Below are 19,646 nucleotides of genomic sequence, written 5' to 3'. Positions count from 1 at the left end.
GTCTTAGGTGATATCTAAGCTTTTCTTGAGAGGAAACTCAGGAACAGCTATTGTCTCTTCCCTAGGGATACAGGTATTCTAGTCCTAGTTTTTATTTTTTGCTCACTTGCTATAAGATATTAGGTTGCATGTCTTTTCTGAACCTCAGCTCTCTTTGTGGGGTATCTTCTGAAAGCGCATGGCCCTCCACCATCATGGTCTTCTTTGAGAATGAAAGGCAAATATCATCATCATCCTGTAGCAGGGGAATTCTGGGGATAGAGATATATTGTGATCTTTATGTATTGGAAACAACTCATAATTTTTGTATTGTTCTGTATTTGATCCTAAACCACTCTGTATTTAACAATAGGAAGGTTTGTGTGTGTGTGTAGGTTTTGCTTTGTTTTGGGAGATACTGAAAGATGAATCTTCCAGACTCGAAGCCCAGCACTCTATCTACTGCAAAGGATATCTGATGCTTACTACTTGTATAACCATGACCAAGTCACTTTATCCTTATAGATCTTTAGTTTCCTCATCTGTAAATTGAAGGGACTGGACTAGATGATCTCTAAAGTTACAGTTCAACATCTAGGATTCCAATGCCCCAGATTGGAAATAATCCTCTATGTTTCACTGGATAATTGAAATAAGCTAATGACTACTAAAGAACTCAAATAATTAAAGGATATGCTACATCAGGCTTCCTGGCTACAGAATAAATATTTGAAGGTTAAGGTCTTCAGTTCACTTTACCAACTGTTTGTCAGGGACCCAAAAGCCTTCTATGTTGTGTAAGGTTCCATCAGTTCAAAGGCACTGTATCTCAGCTACTTCAGAAAAAAAAAAGATTGAGGAAAAAAGTCAGAGAATTTAATCATAGTCGACATCATCAAGGTGTGGATTTGAAAATGTTGATTGAAACTGTAACATGAATCAAGATATCAACACAAAAGACAATGTAGTAGAACCCCATGACAGACTGAAGAGCAGAGAGGAATTTCATACTGATTGCTTGTGGACCGAATTTTCTGTTTGAGATTCAGGGGTTTCATTCCTTTTAGAAAAGAGAAACTACATCTTTCAAAAGAATCTTCAAGATAGAAAGCAGAGATCAAAACCCTAGACCTTGCCAGGCATCCCTTCTTGTTTTTTAAATAAATCTTAAAAAAAACCTCAAATAATTTAATGTATGGAAGGAATGGAATGGAAGGTAGAAGGCAGGCTTCTAGCACCTATCTGATAATGATTTTCTGTAAGACTATGAAACTTCTTTGAAGCTTTGCTTTCATTACTGTAAAATAAAGGAGAGGGTTTTTGGCAAATGAATTTGCAAATGAATCAAGACAGGTAATAGTGCTTTAAATTCTTTGGAAAAGTAATAATAGCAATAAATATTTTCATAATAATTCAAATCCATAAAGTGCTTTAAAATTTGTAAAGAGACTAATGACAAGCATATAATGTAGTTACATAAAAGACACATATAAAAGGAAATAGAAGATTGCTATTTTGCACGCAAATAATGATTACGTCAGCGTGGTTTTCAGTGGCTAGAATGAACATGGGTATATCTTCATTATTTTTTTCTTTTTTTTTGTTTTATGTAATTGGGCTTAAGTGGCTTGCAGAGGATCTCAAAGCTAGTGTCTGAATACAGATTTGAACTCCTGGAACTCTCCATTGTACTATTAAGGGGGCATATGTACAATGCCCCCTTAATGATTTGTTAATTACCTTTGCTCTGAGGAAGATCTTAGACACCCATAGAATGGAGTAATGGATGACCCCAGGAAGTGAGACATTCAAGACCCTGGTTGATAGAAACATTAATCCGAAAGACATTATTGACCTTACCTCTGCAATTAAAGCCCCAAGTCCAAGTTCCTACTATAAGGGCATCATCCAGCTCCTCCCTCATGATTACCGCCACTGTGACTGGAGCAAAAAGGTGGGGTGGAGAAGGGGGAAGGACAGGTTGCTCTGAGGGACAGAAAATCCCTTCAAGAGAGAACTTGTTGCCAACCACAGTGGCTCATTCCTGGCTCATAAGTGAGAAACACTAATCGAAACTGCTACACCAGGGATCATGAGTGGTCAATAGCAGAGTTTTCTGGAAAAAAAATTTAAAGCTGCTGTCAGCATCCACACCTGCATCTGACAAAATGACTACTGCTCCTGGCAGGCCCAGAATCAAAGGAAGCTGATATTCAAAAAACATTTGCCAGGTCAAAAACAAGTTTCTGCTGAATCTGATGTACATTATGCTACATGCTAAGGCAAATGCTGATCTTCAACTGGTATTTAATGGTTTTATCACTGATCCTGGACTCAAAATTCATTTATTCTACATTCAACAAAGATTTACTGAGGAACTACTATGTACATAACATAGTAAAAGAATTATGGGAGATAACCTCAAGGGTTCAAAGGAACAACATGGATGAAGATCCTGTAAAAGATACAGAGTAGAAGCAGTCAAAGAGATAGAAAGGGAGCTAGAAGATCAAAGGTTGCAAAGAGGTCAAGCAAGATGGGTATTAGAAAAGACCATTAAATTTGACAATTAAGAGATTATTGGTAACTTTGGACAGATAATGAAAAGGCTGTGTGGGAGGGCTAGATAGTTTTAAAAAGAGAGTGAGAGAAGGGAAGTGGATCCTCCTATTGTAGATGGTTTTCTCAAGGAGTCTAGCCACTATAGAGAAGACATTGTAGGATGATAGCTATTAGACTAGACATCTAGACTGGTTTTGGACTATCAGCCTGTAAATCTTTAAAATTTTATTCAGGTATTGTATTCTTTACTGGTAATAAAAAGGTTAAAAAATCATAATTAAATTAACTGAGATGTTTTTGCAAATAAGAGATATGATTATATGATTATAATATAATATATTATTCCTAAAAACATAGGAAGTAAGAAAAGAGCCAGTATACAAATAAATGTTCAAGATTAGTGAGGGCAAGGATGATAGAAATAGCAATCTGCCACTGAAGCCAGGAGAATTAGACTGGGATGAGAAAAAAGAATAGGACTACTGGTTGCAGGGTGGTGGAAGACATAGAATGACAAATTGTGATCAGATAAAGGAATTTCAGAATTCTTGAACAAGGAAGTGTAACATTTGCATGTGATGACAAGATCAAGGACGATATCTGTGTGTGGGTAAGGTAAATGGAAGAGTAGATGATGAGAAACTGGTAAATTGAATAACTGGGAGGAATAAAGAAGGGGTAGCTAGGTGGCACAGTGGATAGAGCCCTGGAGTCAAAAGGACCTGAGTTCAAATCCAAACTTAATAATTACCTAGCTATGTGACCTTGGAAAAGTCACTTAATCCCACTGCTTTAAATAATTTTTTTTTAAAAAGAAAGAGATTAAGTTCCTTTAAGTATAAAAACTCTCATAACCCCTCTTTTAGTAGTATCAAAAAACTGGAAAATAAAAAGATTTTCATCATTTGAGAACAGCTGAACAAATTATATGAATGTAATTGAATTCTATTATGCCTTAGGAAGTGATGAAACCTGGGAAAATTTATATGAACATTTATATGAAAATTTTTATGGAGACTAAATTTTATACAAAAGAACAATTCATACAATAATAACATTATAAAGAGAAATAATTTTTAGACATTTAATAGTTCTGATCAGTGCAATGACCAATCAAAATTCCACAGTACTAATAATGAAGCATATTGCTGAGAAAGAGATAAAGGACTAATAGGTACAGATTGAGATATACATATATATATATACATTTATATACATTTATATATTTTAATATGACTAATTTGAGAATTTGTTACATTTAACTATACATATCTTAACTTTTTTGTTTCACTTTTCTTTTTTTCTCAGTGAGGGAAAGGTGGTAGGAGTGAAAATAAATACAGTTGTTAGTAGAAAAAATTTAAATTTAATTAAGAAAAAATATATATCACATTATTCTGAAATGTTGAGTTTTTTTGAGATCTAGAAGTTGTCTTAGAGATCATTTAACCCAACTCATTCATTTTAAATAATGAGAAACTGAGGCACAGAGAAGAGAAATGAGTTGACCAAGTTCACACAAGAAGTTAATGGCAAAAACAGGTATAGAATCAGACTCCCAAATCTATATTCTTTCTTTTATATTTTAATCAGTTAATCAATATGTATTAATAAAGCCCAGTCTTGGTAAATTCAAAAACAAAAATTAAACATTTCCATGCCCTAAAGAAGTTTACACTCCATGGGAAAATCAACTGGTACATATATATAATGTATACAGATATAAACAAAGTAAATATGAGATAATTTCACAGAGAAGGTACAGAGGTATTAGTACCCAAGGGAAATCAGGAAAAAATCATGTAGAAGATAAGATCATAGACTCCAAAGGGCATCTAGTACAGCTACATCATTTTGCAAACTATAAAACTGAGGCTCAGGGAGGTTAAGGGACTTGTCCAAGGTAATACATTTAGTGAGTATCCGAGGCAGAATTTTAATTTGTATCCATCTGACTTCATTTTCTATTCCTACTCTATCATGTGTAATGCTACATCTGAGGAATAACAAGGCCAGTTTCATTAGACTACAGTAAGGGAATAACATGAAATAAGCTTGGAAATGCAGGTTGAATCCAAGTTTCGAAGGGTTTTTTCATGTCAAATAAAAGAGTTTATATATGATGCTAGAAGCTATATGGAGTAGGTTGAGTTTAGTGAGGAGCACAAATCTTGGTTTTAGGAATAACATTTGAAAAAGAATCAAAAAAGATCATAAGATTATAAAGAGTTGAGAGAGAATTAAACTTTTTATTTTATAGATTAGGAAATTGAGGCCAGATGGAGAAATGTGTTGTACAAGATTACAGTGGAAGATCTAGGATTCAAATGCAGATCTCATTCCAATTTTAGCTCTCTTCTTTACCACCAAAACTAGAATAGAAGCCCACTTTAGACAAAGTTTCAAACTTTTCTCCAAAAAAAAAAAAAAATCTTGCCTAATATCTAGCTATGCTCAGGGACTCTAAAGAGTTAGTATAATTTGCCTGTGGGTCCAGAAAGATTTTGCAGTCCAATAAAAAGCAACAGCAGAGGTAAGTGCCTATTATCAAGAATAAATAGTTAAATCAAAGAAGCTACTAAATGGTTCCAATTTACCCTGATTTATCCCCTTCACTGAGGCATACTCCACACTTGCCCAGGGAAAATGGTATAAAATTGAGGGAGGAATACTTAATTAGTATCCACTGAAATTTTCTTCTTTCATATAATTTTGGTTGATGTGCAGTGATGACAGTGGTAGCCAGGTGAAATCATACCAAGGGACTGTCATATAATGATTCTGTAATCTTGAAGGTGTGGACTATTGACTCTGTAGAGAGAGAAGACATCTTTTTCATTGCCCTAATGAGCCCTGGAAGCATAACAGGGCTCCTGATAAAACCCAAGTTCAAGTCACACCCCTCTATTTTATGGAACTGTTCTTTTGTCAGATATATGTGAAAATCAAGAGTAGCAAAGTGAGAACTAAAGGGAATAGAAAATATACGATCTATGCAACATTAAATCAATAATGAGAGGATGCAGACACACAATTATATTACCATTTGTAGGTTAAGCTGGCAGTAAGGACTCTCCAAAGGCCTATAGTAGCTAACCAATGTAAAAGGAGGTTACAATGCAGCAATATTTCCTTAACTTTTGACATGTTGGCTTGAAATGTGGCAGGAGAAAAGGCTGGGAGAAGTGATATGCATCTATAGTACACCTGCCCAGAGAAGCTTTATGGCAGCTGGATGCTAGGAGTTTCTAGAATGTTACAAATGTCAACTCTCCACCAGGACTCCCTCCTTGATGTGGATCTCTCTGCCTACCTCTTTGAGATAGCATACTCTAGTAAGACGTAGGCTCAGAAGGCCTGTGTTATAATATTCAATCTTACATTTATTTGTCATATGATTATCTTCAGATACCCAGTCTCTTCATCTATCAATTGAGTAATAGTAAATCTTTACACTATGCATTTTAAGACATTATTGTAAGGAAATGCTTTGCAAATGCTTGAATGCTACAGAAAAGTGAATTGCTACTACAATGAATTATGTTGCAGACCCACATGCTAGGATATCTCAGTCAAAACATAAGGACTCGTGTCTAGGTTCCCCTTTGTATTCCCCATCATGCCTCATATGAGACTTTGCAACCAGTGATCCATATTTTTAATAGTACAATACTATATACTCCCTCCACTTCCATTGAAATCTCCATTATTATAAGGAAAAACACTTTAAAAAGTGATGAATGAGCCACCAATGAACTGATGACTTCTTGTACAATCCCTTTCCTGGACCAAGCTTTCTCTCCTTCATTATCCATGGAGTCTCTGATTGTCCTACTACTACACAGTGGCTCTCATCTGTGGTCACTAACTTTTCTGACAGAGAAAAAGAAAAGGAAATTCAAGGATTTTAAAGAATATATACAAATCCTACTGCCCTATCCCATTCTTGACAAATTTTTCATTGTTTTTTTTCCTTAAAATCATGTTTCCTATAAATGATAGCAGCAGTCCAAGGATCAATGTTTCCTTTTTCTTTGGGTAGCATAGGCTGTCAATAGTGATCCAAAGTAATCAGACTGCCTCTTTCCTGTCATGTAAATAATTCTGAAGGCCTATCCCCTCCCTGAAGCCTTCCTGGCTCAGTCAAAAAAGTTCCTAGCCATTTAAGGACTCGTAACCATGGTGAATACATTATCTTCCCTTTGACCCCATCATTCAAAAAAACTTTGTGTTTTGATCTAAATATCATTGTCACCTGGTCAATCTGGTCCTCCTGTTAAAGGTCATCATTTATTTGTCAGTCACACACAGACACATAAAATTCAAGATGGTCTATAGGTGTCTAAGTGCGTGTGTGTGTGTGTGTGTGTGTGTGTGTGTGTGTGTTTATTGACAAGTGGACAATTTGGAAAGGAGAACTTCTTTTGCTGTGACTGATGATAACAATGATAAAACAGAAGACCTAAGGAAAATAAAGGACATTTACCTTGGAGGTGTAGGTGTGGCCATCAGAGCCGCAGACCAGGCCTGAGTGTGCTGAAGAAGTACAAGGTTTGCACTTGACTACATCTGAAGTTCCAGTCCAGTGTTTATGGGCCATGTTCCCCTTCTTTTGCCTAAGACTATGAAACAGAGGAAAACACACATAAGAAGAAAAAAATAGCCAAGATGGCAAATAATTCAAAGGTTTTGCTTTTTTCTCTGTGATGGATTTGTAGTTGGGGCTTTTGATGGACTGTGGCCTTATTACAATAAGGCCTAGACCCCAAATCTTCAAAGTTTTTAGTTTTCAATCAACTAAACACCTACCTATCTCATTTGCTCTCAGATACTCCTCTTGTTTCCCTGAGGAAAAGTCAAGGTAAAGTAGATGGGGATTATGGGCACTAGAGTTTAAAAATGACTTTCTAAGAACCAAATTACCAAATTGTAACTCCAAGTTGTTAGAAAAGGGGACAGTCACTTGACTATCTGATCTGTTTGCATTCACAGAGACTGCTTTTGGGAGACCCACATTTCCATCATATCACAGGGAAATGTTAGACATTCCAAGTATTAATGATCTAGAAAAATAATAAATTCAAAAACCCATTAGCCACTGAATAATTAAGTTTCACCAAGAGAAGGGGACATTCTTTTATTTTATTTTAGCAATGATTTTTGCATCATTATCAATTAACAAGAATTCATTAAGAGCCTACTATGTCAATTATGTCCTAAGGGCTATGGATACAAATAAAACAAATGAAATAATCCTTGTACAAGAGGCTCATATTCTGAGGGGGGTGGGGAGTAAGGAGAAAGGGGGGGAAAGTTCCTGTCATATATAGATACAGCTAAGATTTTCAAAACATTTTTCATTTGATCATCATGATAACTCCTTAAGAAAGGATATATTAGTATCTCCATTTTCTAGGTAAGGAAATCAAGCCTCAAAGTGTCACACAGGGTTACGCACCTGGTGAGCAACAGGATAGAATTCAAGCTCAGTGCTTACTGAAACCAGGTCCAGTGGTGTTTCCATTATACCACTATATGCTCAATCTAGCATCAAAGAATCATAGGATTAATTGGGACAAAACTGGGTGACCCCTGAGACCCTTTCCAGCTCTAAATCTGTGGCACCTGAGAAACCATTTCATGTTGACCAATCATTTTACAGATTTAGAAGGATATGAAAGAACATGTGACCTAGATAGTTGCAAAGTTAAGATTCAAACCCAGGCCTTATAACTTCAAATCCAGACTTCCTTGTACCATAACACACAAAGATCAAAATACATCTCAGATAAATGTGCCACTTCTGAAGCTGAGGAAACCAATACACAATCCTCTTTCTCTGTCCTCCAAGTTCAGTACATGGCCCATCTCGGAGTGGTGCAGATAGAAATGCATTCCTAAATACAACTGAATGACTTTATCACAGCTGTACAAAAGTATCTCTGGATACATTTTTAAAGCAATTTCATTCCAGCTTACAATTTGCCCAGCAATAAAGACTCCAAGGTAATGTCACTTTTACCTGTTAAAATAATCAAAATTCTATTCTTTCATTTCAGCTCAAGTTTTCTCCAATTCTAACCTTTGTCATAATGATGTATAGTGCTATTAGGATGGCTTGTGTCCACAGAAGGAACCCCATCACAGTATCACAAACCAGTAAAATAAAAGCCTGTGGTCAAAGCTGTCATTTCTCTCTTATCAGGCAGCCACTTTCCCAACAAACCACATTTAGTAATTTGAGTAGCTTTCAGAGTCAATTCAGCTCATATTACTAGGCCAATCATAAATCAGAGAGAGAGAGAGAGAGAGAGAGAGAGAGAGAGAGAGAGAGAGAGAGAGAGAGAGAGAGAGAGTCCTCATAAAGCTCACATGAAATGATTCTACAGGAGGGACACCTGCTCCAATACATAGGGAATGGAGCAATGAATTCCCAATAGCATCTCAGAAAATTATCTTGACCTTAATATACATTTACAATTGCTTCCTTCTAGCACCTAGATCAGGCTTCTGTACATAGTAGGCATTTAAAAAATAAATGTTTATTGAATTGTAGTGAATCTGCCTACTCAACTATCCTTCATAATGTCATAAATTATCACATGATATCTAGCTTCCTTTTTGGAAAGGACAAAAGGGCAATTACATCACACCTTTCCACTATCAGCTAAAGCCAAGAAAGTGGATACTAAAAGGAAAAACTGATTGGACCAAAGAAACAGTTTTCTGCTTATTAATAGGGCATCCCTCTTTTGAATCAAAACTATTTTGTCTTTAAAAGGTACAGAGAAACCCTTGGACCAGACTGACTAAAATAAAAAAGGAGAAAGTAAGGAAATGGAAAAGGAGAGGATATGGAAAAATTGAACACTAATTCATTGTTTGTGGAAATGTAAAATGATTCAACCATTTTGGAGAATAATTTGGAATTAAGAGTTAGTAAACTACCTATACCTTTTGGACATATTAAGAGAACATTGTATACAGGAACAGCAATATTGTTTTAAGAACAACTTTGAGCCAATAAGTTATTTTTGTCTATAATAAATATCCACATTATCTATAAAGGATATATAACAACTATTTGCATCCAAAGAAATAACTGATGAATAGAAATGTGTACAGAATAGTTTTATATATACACCTATTTGTATCTAATGGTAGTTATCTCTGGGGAAAAAAGAAAAGAATTCACATGATAATTTCGCTGTATATGTGAAAGAAATAGAAAATTGTGCAAAGTAGATTTGTGGTTTCATGTACAATTTTTAAAATTTTTATTATGTTATAGAAATGCACAAATTAAGAATAATTTTTTAAAAAGACTTTGGAGTATTAAGATTACCTTTTATCCTCAGTTGGGAAGACTAAGAAACTAGCATGGGGACTAGCATTGCCCAGACTTGATTGGAGAGGTTCAAGATATAGCTCTTTAGAATTCTCTTCCACTCAATCTCACTGTTTCTGGTTATTCAGAAAAAAATAGATATTTCTTGCCTCTGTTTTCTTATACCTGTCTTCTCTAGCTGGAAAATAAGATAGTAAGGTTTTCCCTAAAAGACTGGTACAGTACAAGTCATTAGCATTCATTTTGGGGCAGTGGTGAATATAAAACTGATCTTGTGGAACAAGAATACCTTCCTCTCCTTTTTCATCTCCCTATGAAAAATCTGAGAAGTGCAGTGGGTTTTTTTTGTTGCTCTTGTGAAAAAAAGAATAACATATATTTTTTCTCTTATTTATAATCTCTCTGTGAAAGATCTGAGAAGTTCAGTGGTTTTTAGTAAAGGTAGAACCAACAAGATCTTTAGGACAGATATTTATTGTCAACCTTTCTTAAATAATAATTTTGTCTTATATTTTTAAGATTGTTAAAGATGATAATATTATACCTTTACACCCCTCCCCTTACATGTAAGGTTGGAAAAATAGATGAGCTTGTCAAGTCACAAGAGTGAAGTATAATCAGTGGATAGCTTAGATGATCCACTGGCATTCACACTGTTAAAAAAAATTCAATAAATGATGATGAACAGACATATGCTAGCATATAACCAGAAATTTTGCAGAAAGAGGAAGTACAATGTATATTGACATCAAAGAGATAACAGATCCATCAAAATATAAAAAATATTGAAGTTTTCATTCTCAAAATATATGTCATTTTGGGGTTTTAGAGGAGGAGGATCTTCTATGAGTAGGGGCATTGCTTGATAGTGCTCTCTAGAGCAAACTTGTATGTTTATTAAGTGGGCCTCCCACCCAGCAGCAATTCTATTTAACATACCAACTAAAGGCCCAAAGAAGATTGACCTTCAAGAAGTTTGGGGTACAGTAAGCTCCCTCCTGACATTCCTCTGCCACCAAAAATATCATCTAATTAGACTCAATAAATGTTTAATAATCACCTAATATGTCTGAGCTGAGGAGTCATTTCAACCACTTTCCTGTATTTGAATAACTCACCCTATTATGAATAATTCTTCTCAACCATCTTCTTTCCTTTTGGGAGTCTAGATACCAAACTACCCCAAGGATCATTCAAGACTACATTTTATAAGTGTGAAAATGAAGACTACAGGCAGGTGAGAGAATTAACAGTCTCTTATTTATTTCTCCTCACCTTACCTTTATCCTTGATGAGCATAATATCAATTCCCAGAAGTTGTTCTACTATGGTGATACTAAATCCCTATCACCTTAAAAGGATCTCAGATCCTGTTAATGTGAAAATTGCCCATTTAAATGTTATTTCTGAGTGTTTTGAAAAACTAGAGTTAAAAAGATCAAACACTGCCATGGGATAATAGGATTGTAGCACTGAAAGACAGCTTTAAAATCATCTAGTTCAATCCCATCAGTTTATTCCTATAGAAGGTGAGGCCTACAGAAGTGACATGTATGTCACATGATTATGGTTTCCATTTTACAGATGAAATTCAGGGAGGTCAAGTCATTTTTCCTAGAATTAAACAATAAGTCTCGGGTTTTCCCCCTGCTCTAAACAGTGTGAAATCTATAGGTCCAAAGGACTTGCCACCCTCCACACAAGCACCAACTGTATCCCCATGCTTTTCTCACAATAAATGGCTGCCTGAGACCCTGGGACAACTCCACTCAAAGCTAAACTCCTATGTACTAGACAATGATAACTAACCTGAACTAATTCTCAATAATTAACATTCTTCCATCCCACCAAATCAAGCCCATCCCAATTACTCCAAAAACTCAGGTGCAATTACTGTATCCCATTCTCCATTTCCCCACTGACCTCTCCTTCATTTGTACTCTGCTTTATCCTTCAATGCCTTCACCCCAACCTCCTTTTCTAAAGCTTCTCAGCTCTTCTACTATTCTCTCTGGAATGTCTAAATATTTTCTTTTCTGACTTGCTCCATCTTCTTGAAGTCCTCACCTGGCTCCACCATAATGGCACAGTTTCCCTGGTTACCCTTTCCAGTATTGGTTCTGCTTTAACTCATTGGTCAAAGTGGGGAAGTTTCAATACTCCTTGTTCTGTTTCCCTTTTTAGCCTCTTCTTTACCACCATCAATCAGTAACCTCTCATGCTTTGAGTTTCATTCAATCCATATTTATTACCCAATCAAAATTCTGGTAGTCTACAGACTTCAGGACATCCTCTTTTCTTCTTCAGAGCATTCAGTGCCTGGTTCACAGTCTTTCCTCCCTGACTCCTGCTTTCATATTAGAGGACTTCAACATACATATTGATACTCCCTCAAATACCCCAACCTCCCAGTTCCTCAGTTCACTCATTTCTCATGAACTACTCTTCCAACTCATTACAATTACAGACAGAGATGGTCATAGATCTTTCCATCAATCACAAGTATTGCACATCAATGCTAATGAATCTTAAATTACTTTATTTAATTACAACCTATGGTCATTTTATCTTTCCCTCTTCCTAGGAATTTTATCCTCTGTTCTTTGACCTCATTCTAATTTCCAGTCCCTTCATCCCTCAGATCTTTCTCAGGCCATCACCCCTTCTTTTATTCTTGACATCTTGGTGAACTACTTCACCTATACATTTCCCTTTTCTCTCCAGTTCTTTGTCCTTTTATCTTATTGAAGATATTGTCTTTCTAAATCCAGTCCTGTATTATTCCTAGCATCTACTGTCTTCATTCTTACATGCTGATGAATGAACCTGGGCAAAAACTCATAAAATGGTGCTAATTGTGACCACCACAAATTTATGTTTCATAAACTCAGTTTGGTATTCATTGTAGTAGAAATCCTTTTAAATCTCCCTAGTTTTTTTCTCTATCCCACTCACAAAATCAGTAGTTCCAAAAGTTTTCATCTCTCAAGTCTCCACATCTCCCTCTACTATGACCCTCTCAGCTAAGAACTTTGACTCATATTTTACTGAAAAGGGTAATCTACCTTCTCCACCTTCTCTTTCCTCCTCCTCATCTTCCATCATTCAAATGGCTTCACCCACTATCTCCTTCATTCCTGTCTCACATGAAGAGGTGGCCCTTCTCCTTGCCAAGACAAGTCCCCCCACAAACATATTCAAGGGATCTCTTTCCATTTCATCTTTTCCTGTAGGTTGTAACTTTTATATTTCTCACTCTTTCACTTAAATACTATCTCTATCTCCTGTCTGCTTCCCTACCTTACCTATAAAAATACTTTTTTCCCTCATCCTCAAAAATTTCATTTGATCTGTTTATTCCTACTAGCTACCAACCTTTCTTTCTCCTCTCTTTTGTGGATAAGCCCCTTTAGAAAACCATGTATGACTGATGCCTTTATTCCCTTTCCTCTCCCTATCTTCTTAGCTTTGTAGTTTGGTTTCTGACCTCCTCATTCAATTGAGACTGTTCTCCCCAAAGTTACTAATGATCTCTAAACTGTCAGATCTAAGTCTTTTCTTAATCCTTCTTTAACCTTCTTGACCTCTCTGTAGCCTTTGACACTATCAATCACCCTCATCACTCATAAGGTTTCCTGACTCAACACTCCTCTCTGTCTCTCCCTATTCATCTGACTATTCCTTCTGTCTTCTTTGCTAAATCTTCATCCAAGTTATTTCCCCTAATTGTGAAGGTCACCTGATGTTCTGATCTTGACTTTCTTCTCTTCCCATCTCCTTCTATACCATTTCACTTGACAATTTCGTCAGCTCCCCGGGATACAATCATGTCTTTGCAAATGAATCTCAGACCTACCTGTCCAGTCCTGACCTAATACCAGATATTGTGTTCAAAGGGAGAGTCAGGGACTATGAAAAAAGCTGCCTTTGGAAGCTGTGTTTACTGAGCATGGTCTTCAATTTCTTCATTTATTAAGTGGGAGCTGTATTACTAGCACCACCTCCTTCCCAGATTTTTTTATAAGTATAGTGTTTTGTAAACCCTAAACTGTTTTATTATTTTGAGTTGCTATTAAAAGCATGTAAGCTAAATAAGCCAAAGAGGGCTTGTTCCTACTCTTGCCTGGCTGATGTCACTTGACACCTAACTAGCCTGATAATAAGTATCACCTAAACTCAATTGAATCTGAAGACAGAAGTACAGCTGATTCAGGGCAAATGGCCCGTGTTAGAAGGATTATGTGAAATCCTCCTCCTGGACTTTAGACTCCATGGGGACCAAGGTCTTGCCCCTTTAATTTAATCTTTGTATCTCCCTAGTATATTTGCTTAAATTCACTGAAGAAAATTCAGAAAGAGCTAGATGTAGTCGTAAAGGTGTTCATCAAAGATTCATTTTTCAGATGGGGAAATTAAGGACTAGAGAGAAGAGACTGTGTGGGTCATTCTCAAGCTCCTGAAAATGAATAGGTTTACTTGGGGTATTATCCTGGTTTTCAGGATTCTCCATAAGGCAGTTAACCTTTCCTGCCTAATCTGGGTGGCAAGGCTTAGATATGGTGCCCAGGAACCTCATTGGCTTGACAGGAAGGTTGTATGAATGCAACCTCCCTCAGGGGGGCCTGAGGCAGCTGTCTGTTCTCTTTCCCTCTGTTTGTTTAATGAATCACTGTTTGTATTATCTCTTATTGCATAGACTTTAGGGTCCTCTGGGTTTTCATCAAAGCCATTTTTGCTCATGCATACTGTTTTCAAGAGTACAGAAAAATTGACTGTGGTTGGTGGGATGCTATTTAATGGATGAGAAGGCTACCACCATGGTGTTAATCTCAGCAAGCGTGATTCTTTCGGTGGAACACAACACATTTATCATCATTCTCATACCAGATTGTCTGACATTTATAATGAGTCAGCAAATGCAGGCAGACATTCCAAGTGCCTGGCATCTACTCTCCTGTGTCTGTCCCTAGCAAGCTTGCTACCACAAAAATTCTTAATAGAAACTTCCAAATTATGTTAATAAAATTTTCAAAATGGGACAGTCAACCTCACTTGGGAAGAGTTAACTGTATGCAATAATGCTCTATTAGACAGCTACCTAAAAAGTTTAAACAGAAGCCAGGGAAGTGTGGAAGCATTTCTCTCTGGAGGAAAAACTAAACCAGGCATTAGCTCATTATGTGACCTGGGTCAAATTGCTGAAAGGCAGGGTATGGGAAAGGATTGGGAGAGGCAACAGAATAGAATGAAAAAGCTCTAACTTTGGAGAAAGACTATTTGACTTCAAATCTTGTGTCTGCTTTCTATGACCGATGAGACCTTGGGCACATTACTTAAAAATTACATGCCTCAGTGTCATCAGTAAAATGAAGGGATTAAATAAAATGATTTCTAACATTCTTGTCAGATCGGAATCTATGATCTTCTAATGGTGGGATAATCAGGAAAGATAATTCTACTTCAGATTTTTCAGTCACTTAATCAGTGAGCATTTATTAAGTACCAACTATATGCCAAACAAATTGATTGCTCTTTTCTCATTCTCTCCATCTCCCATCTATTTGGGTTTTTTTCCATATTATTCTCTATCCCTAGCTTGGACTCTCCAACCCAATATTATCAGTTAAAATCAGTGTCCCTTCAAGGGCCAGAATAGCTGCCACCTTTTCCATGAAGCCATTCCTGACTATCTTCTACCTCCCCACAAGTTGGAGACTATCATTTTTTCATTACATTTCTCATAGTATTTTTTTCTCTCATTCCCAACACACATATGTAGTATGTTGTTAGCTCCTTAAAAGTAGGGTCTGTGTCTTATTTATCTTAGTTCTATGTTCCTGACACAGGGATTTACATATTGTAGGCCCTTAAAATGTTTGTTGAATTGTTGTTAAATTGGGTGAAAGTGGAGATTGAATCAATCAATCACCTCACTTAAAGTAACTACTTTGATCAATCGAGAATACTTCTTATTGACTTAATCAATCAATCAAAATCATTAAACTTGGGAGAAGGGAAGGCATCCTAAACTGATTGTGATTTTGAAGGAATGAAAACCATTGATGAAATGAAATTATACTATATAAGAAGTACATTAGAACAAGTTGAGGAGATTCAGTTATGTTGTGTAGGCTTACATAAAACATAAAACAACAGGCCAATTCAGAATCCAAAACTCAAAAGGTAGGACAGACTGAGAAAGAAAGAACAGTCTAGTCAAGTAACTGAGAGATCATCACTTGAGAACTTTTGTCTCTTCCCTCCTTGAAGATCTTTTGAACTTTAAAAAAACATAAGATTTTGGATTTCCCAATGACATTATCACAATGTCCCCCAAAGAGTGGTGACTAATAATACTAACTACACTGTTAACCAGAATTTTCTTATGCTAAAAATGAAATAACAAAAGTTAGTTTTATAAATGAAGTTTTATTCTCTAGGATTGTACCAAATGCCTATGGATGGATGACCTCATTATAGAGACAAACTCCGATACAAAATTAGGGAGTCATATTATACAGAAAGGACAAAATCATGAGTCAAGCAACCAATGAGATTTCATATAGATGACATAGTTCTACATTATGATCCTCTCATAAGTTATAATATCTCTTCAAATTCTTATTGAAAAGAATTTCACTTAGACTGGAGAGGGAATGTTTCCAAATAACCATAGAAATTGCTCTCTCCTCATCCAAGACATTTATCTTGTGCTTTGTAGATCCAGGAGAAGAAATTTACTGGTGCTATTATAAAGCTTGTTACAGGGCCAAGTCAACATTTAGATGTAGGAGACAGGCCTTGACATGGCAGATTGACATTTTTACACATAGAAACAACATTCATAATTATAACTATTATTTGGTGACTGAGAAACCAATTTTGTTCACAAATATGAAATTAAAGAGTATCAGACTTAAACAACATCAAGAGTCTATAACTAACTAGATATCCTGAAGAAAAACAACTTAAGGAATCTACAAGAGTTCCAGGAAGGTAGCTTATGCCTAAAGATAAATTTTATGAGAGACCAAGGAAGGGCAAACATGATCTAAACTTGATCCTGTTTTTCCCTAGATCTACATATAGAGGGATGTTTTATAGATACATAAATACATACATACATACATATATACAAACATGTGTATCTCTCAAACATGGGGGGGTTTAAGCTCTGTGCCAACTGTTCCTATTGTGTCACCATAATAAATAACTATTTTTAAAGCTAATTGTCTGATTGGACTTATTGATATCAACTGATAACTAGTGGATGTTCACAAACAATAGTACTAGAGAAAGAGAAATCATACCCCCTCCCCCACCAAGAGGCAGCTGTCATTTTCTTCCTCAAGATTCTTAGAGGTATTATTATTATTTTTTAATTTTAATTTTAATTTTTTCTCTCCCCTTTACTTTATCACTCATGTGGGTCTAAATTTTTGGGGGGAGGGGGTATTATTCTTAAACAAGAATATTTTAGTAATATATAAAAAAACATTATTTGAAAACTACTGTTGCATGTTGTTAGAAAAATAAATAAAAATATTTAATTAAAAAAACGATTCTTAGAGTAATCTAGAAATATTGGGAAAATTTTCCCAGGGGATATGCTACAGCTGAATTGGACAAAAGTGAACTGAATCCAATAACCATGTCTCATGTAATAATGAGGGGTAGAGAGGATTCTTTCTTTACGCTATGAGAACAGGGGAGAGACAAAGAAGGAAATGAGTGGAAGGTAGAAGTTTCAGGAAATGAGCATAAGGTGGAAGTTACAAGAAGATATATTACAGTTCAGAGTAAGGACTTTATAAAACTTGGAGAATTCCAAAAACATAGGGGGCTACCTCATAAATCTATGAACTTTCGATCATTCAAATTGTATTCAGGTGGACAAAGATGACAAAGATGTTGTTGAGGGGGTGCCAATATAGGTAAAAAGTACTCTAAAGTACTTTCCAACTATAAAATTAAATAATTATATGATTCAAATCTCTCATTTCTCCATTAGGGAACTTAGCAGACCATAAAGGTTCTAGGATGGATTCTTGAAATGTTAACTCTTGATGAAAATTACTTCTATAAATTCCACAGGGAAATTGTGAAAGAGATATGAATTAAACTAGATTTGGGCAGTAGGAATTCATTGTTGTTGAGGTTCTTTAAGAAAGGGCTATTTAGGCGCAGCTATGTGGCACAGTGATTAGAGAACCAGCCCTGGAGTCAGGAGGACCAGAGTTCAAATGTGACCTCAGACACTTAATAATTGCCTAGCTGTGTGACCTTGGGCATGTCATTTAACGCCATTGCCTTAAATAAATTTTAAAAAAAGGAAAGGGCTATTTGCACTTAAGAACACAATGACAAAAGTAACTACAAACACCTCTACTCTGAGGAAAATCCTATGGTATTAGAATCAGCTGAGGGCACTGGATTTTTAACCTACTGAAAAGAAAACTGGGATTCTTATCTAGCTGTTTTACAGTACTTGAAAAGTTATCAGGTATCAGCTATCATGCTGAAAGGGATTAGACATCCTGGTCTTGCCCCAGGAGTCAAACTAGGAGCTATTAGTGGAGATGGCAAACAGGTAAATTTAGGCTGGAATTCAAGTAAGATTTCCCATTAAGAACTATTCAAGAACATCATTTCAAAGGTCTTCAAGTCAAGACTAAGGTACAACTCATCAGGGAGTCGTAGATAGGGGGTTTTGGTCCGATATAAATTGGAGCAGATAACCTCTGAAGTTATTTCAGACTCTAATTTTATTATTCTGTGTCAAACCAAAAAAGAAGCAAAAAAAAAAAACCCATGCTAAAATCTAAAAGAGCTTAAAATTCAATGAGCAAAACATGTACATAGATACCATTGAAGAAAATTAATATTGTGCTATATTATTTAATCAACAATTAATTTAATCACCATACTTTTTCTTCCTTTTGACAGATCCCACTTCTGAAAGGCATGATTCAGTAGAGTGATCACTCCTAACTGCCCAGGTGTCTGTCTGCTCTGTAACTAGCTTTGGGAGAGAGACCAAAGTGGGACCCTCACCTTCTAACAGAAACCACCTTGAGCTAGATCCTCCCCAGGGGAACATGTCATTTGTCCATGTTTTTCCTTCATCAAAGTTGGTGGTATCCTCACCTCCAAGAAGAAGATGCCTACTTAGGGTGATTTTGTTCTTCTGGCTACATAATTAGATTTAGCTTGATCTCAAAGAACAACTAGCATTCCTTTAAGAATCACAAAGAGGGAGCTAATCAACTTCATCTGGAGGACAACCTACTTGCCCTTCTGTTTTTATTGTTCAAGCAACATGTCTAACATTTGGGGTGTTTTGGGCAAAGATACTGAAGGAAATTGCCATTTCCTTCTCCAACTCAAAAAATGAGAAACTAAAGCAAACAGGTCCCAAGGTCACCTAGCTAGTAAATGTCTGATATCAGCTTTGAACTCAAGAAAAGAAATCTTCCAGATTACAGGACTGGTACTATCTGCCACCTTCCATAGTTTCACATTAATCCTTTCACCTAATGTCTAGTCTCTTTCTTCACTCCATTCCCTAAGACTGATGAAGAAATAGGGAAGAGCTGAACACATTTCCTCAACAACATGTCCACCAATTGGGGTTTCCTTGTCTTTGCCAGGGGAGGTCCAAATGATGAACTATCAAGTCAATAAGAAGAAAGACATAACTAGGTTTAAAAAGCCCTGACAGAGCTCACTCCAAGTCTTTTGTCACAAATAGAGGTGA

At 36.1% G+C, this 19,646-nt stretch overlaps 1 protein-coding gene across 4 annotated transcripts in view; it reads right to left on the bottom strand.

Moving 5' to 3' along the window:
• SPOCK1 (SPARC (osteonectin), cwcv and kazal like domains proteoglycan 1) overlaps nucleotides 1-19,646 on the bottom strand; it is a 1,031,033-nt gene that overhangs the window by 269,161 nt on the left and 742,226 nt on the right. For all 4 annotated transcript variants that reach the window (XM_074213490.1, XM_074213491.1, XM_074213492.1 and 1 more), the window contains one exon: nucleotides 7,028-7,163. In XM_074213490.1, coding sequence (XP_074069591.1) covers nucleotides 7,028-7,163 — 136 coding nt within the window. The remainder of the gene's footprint in view (nucleotides 1-7,027; nucleotides 7,164-19,646) is intronic.

The sequence above is a fragment of the Macrotis lagotis genome, chromosome 1, assembly GCF_037893015.1.
Source record: "Macrotis lagotis isolate mMagLag1 chromosome 1, bilby.v1.9.chrom.fasta, whole genome shotgun sequence".
NCBI lineage: Eukaryota > Metazoa > Chordata > Mammalia > Peramelemorphia > Peramelidae > Macrotis > Macrotis lagotis.
This window is presented reverse-complemented; position numbering and strand designations above follow the sequence as displayed.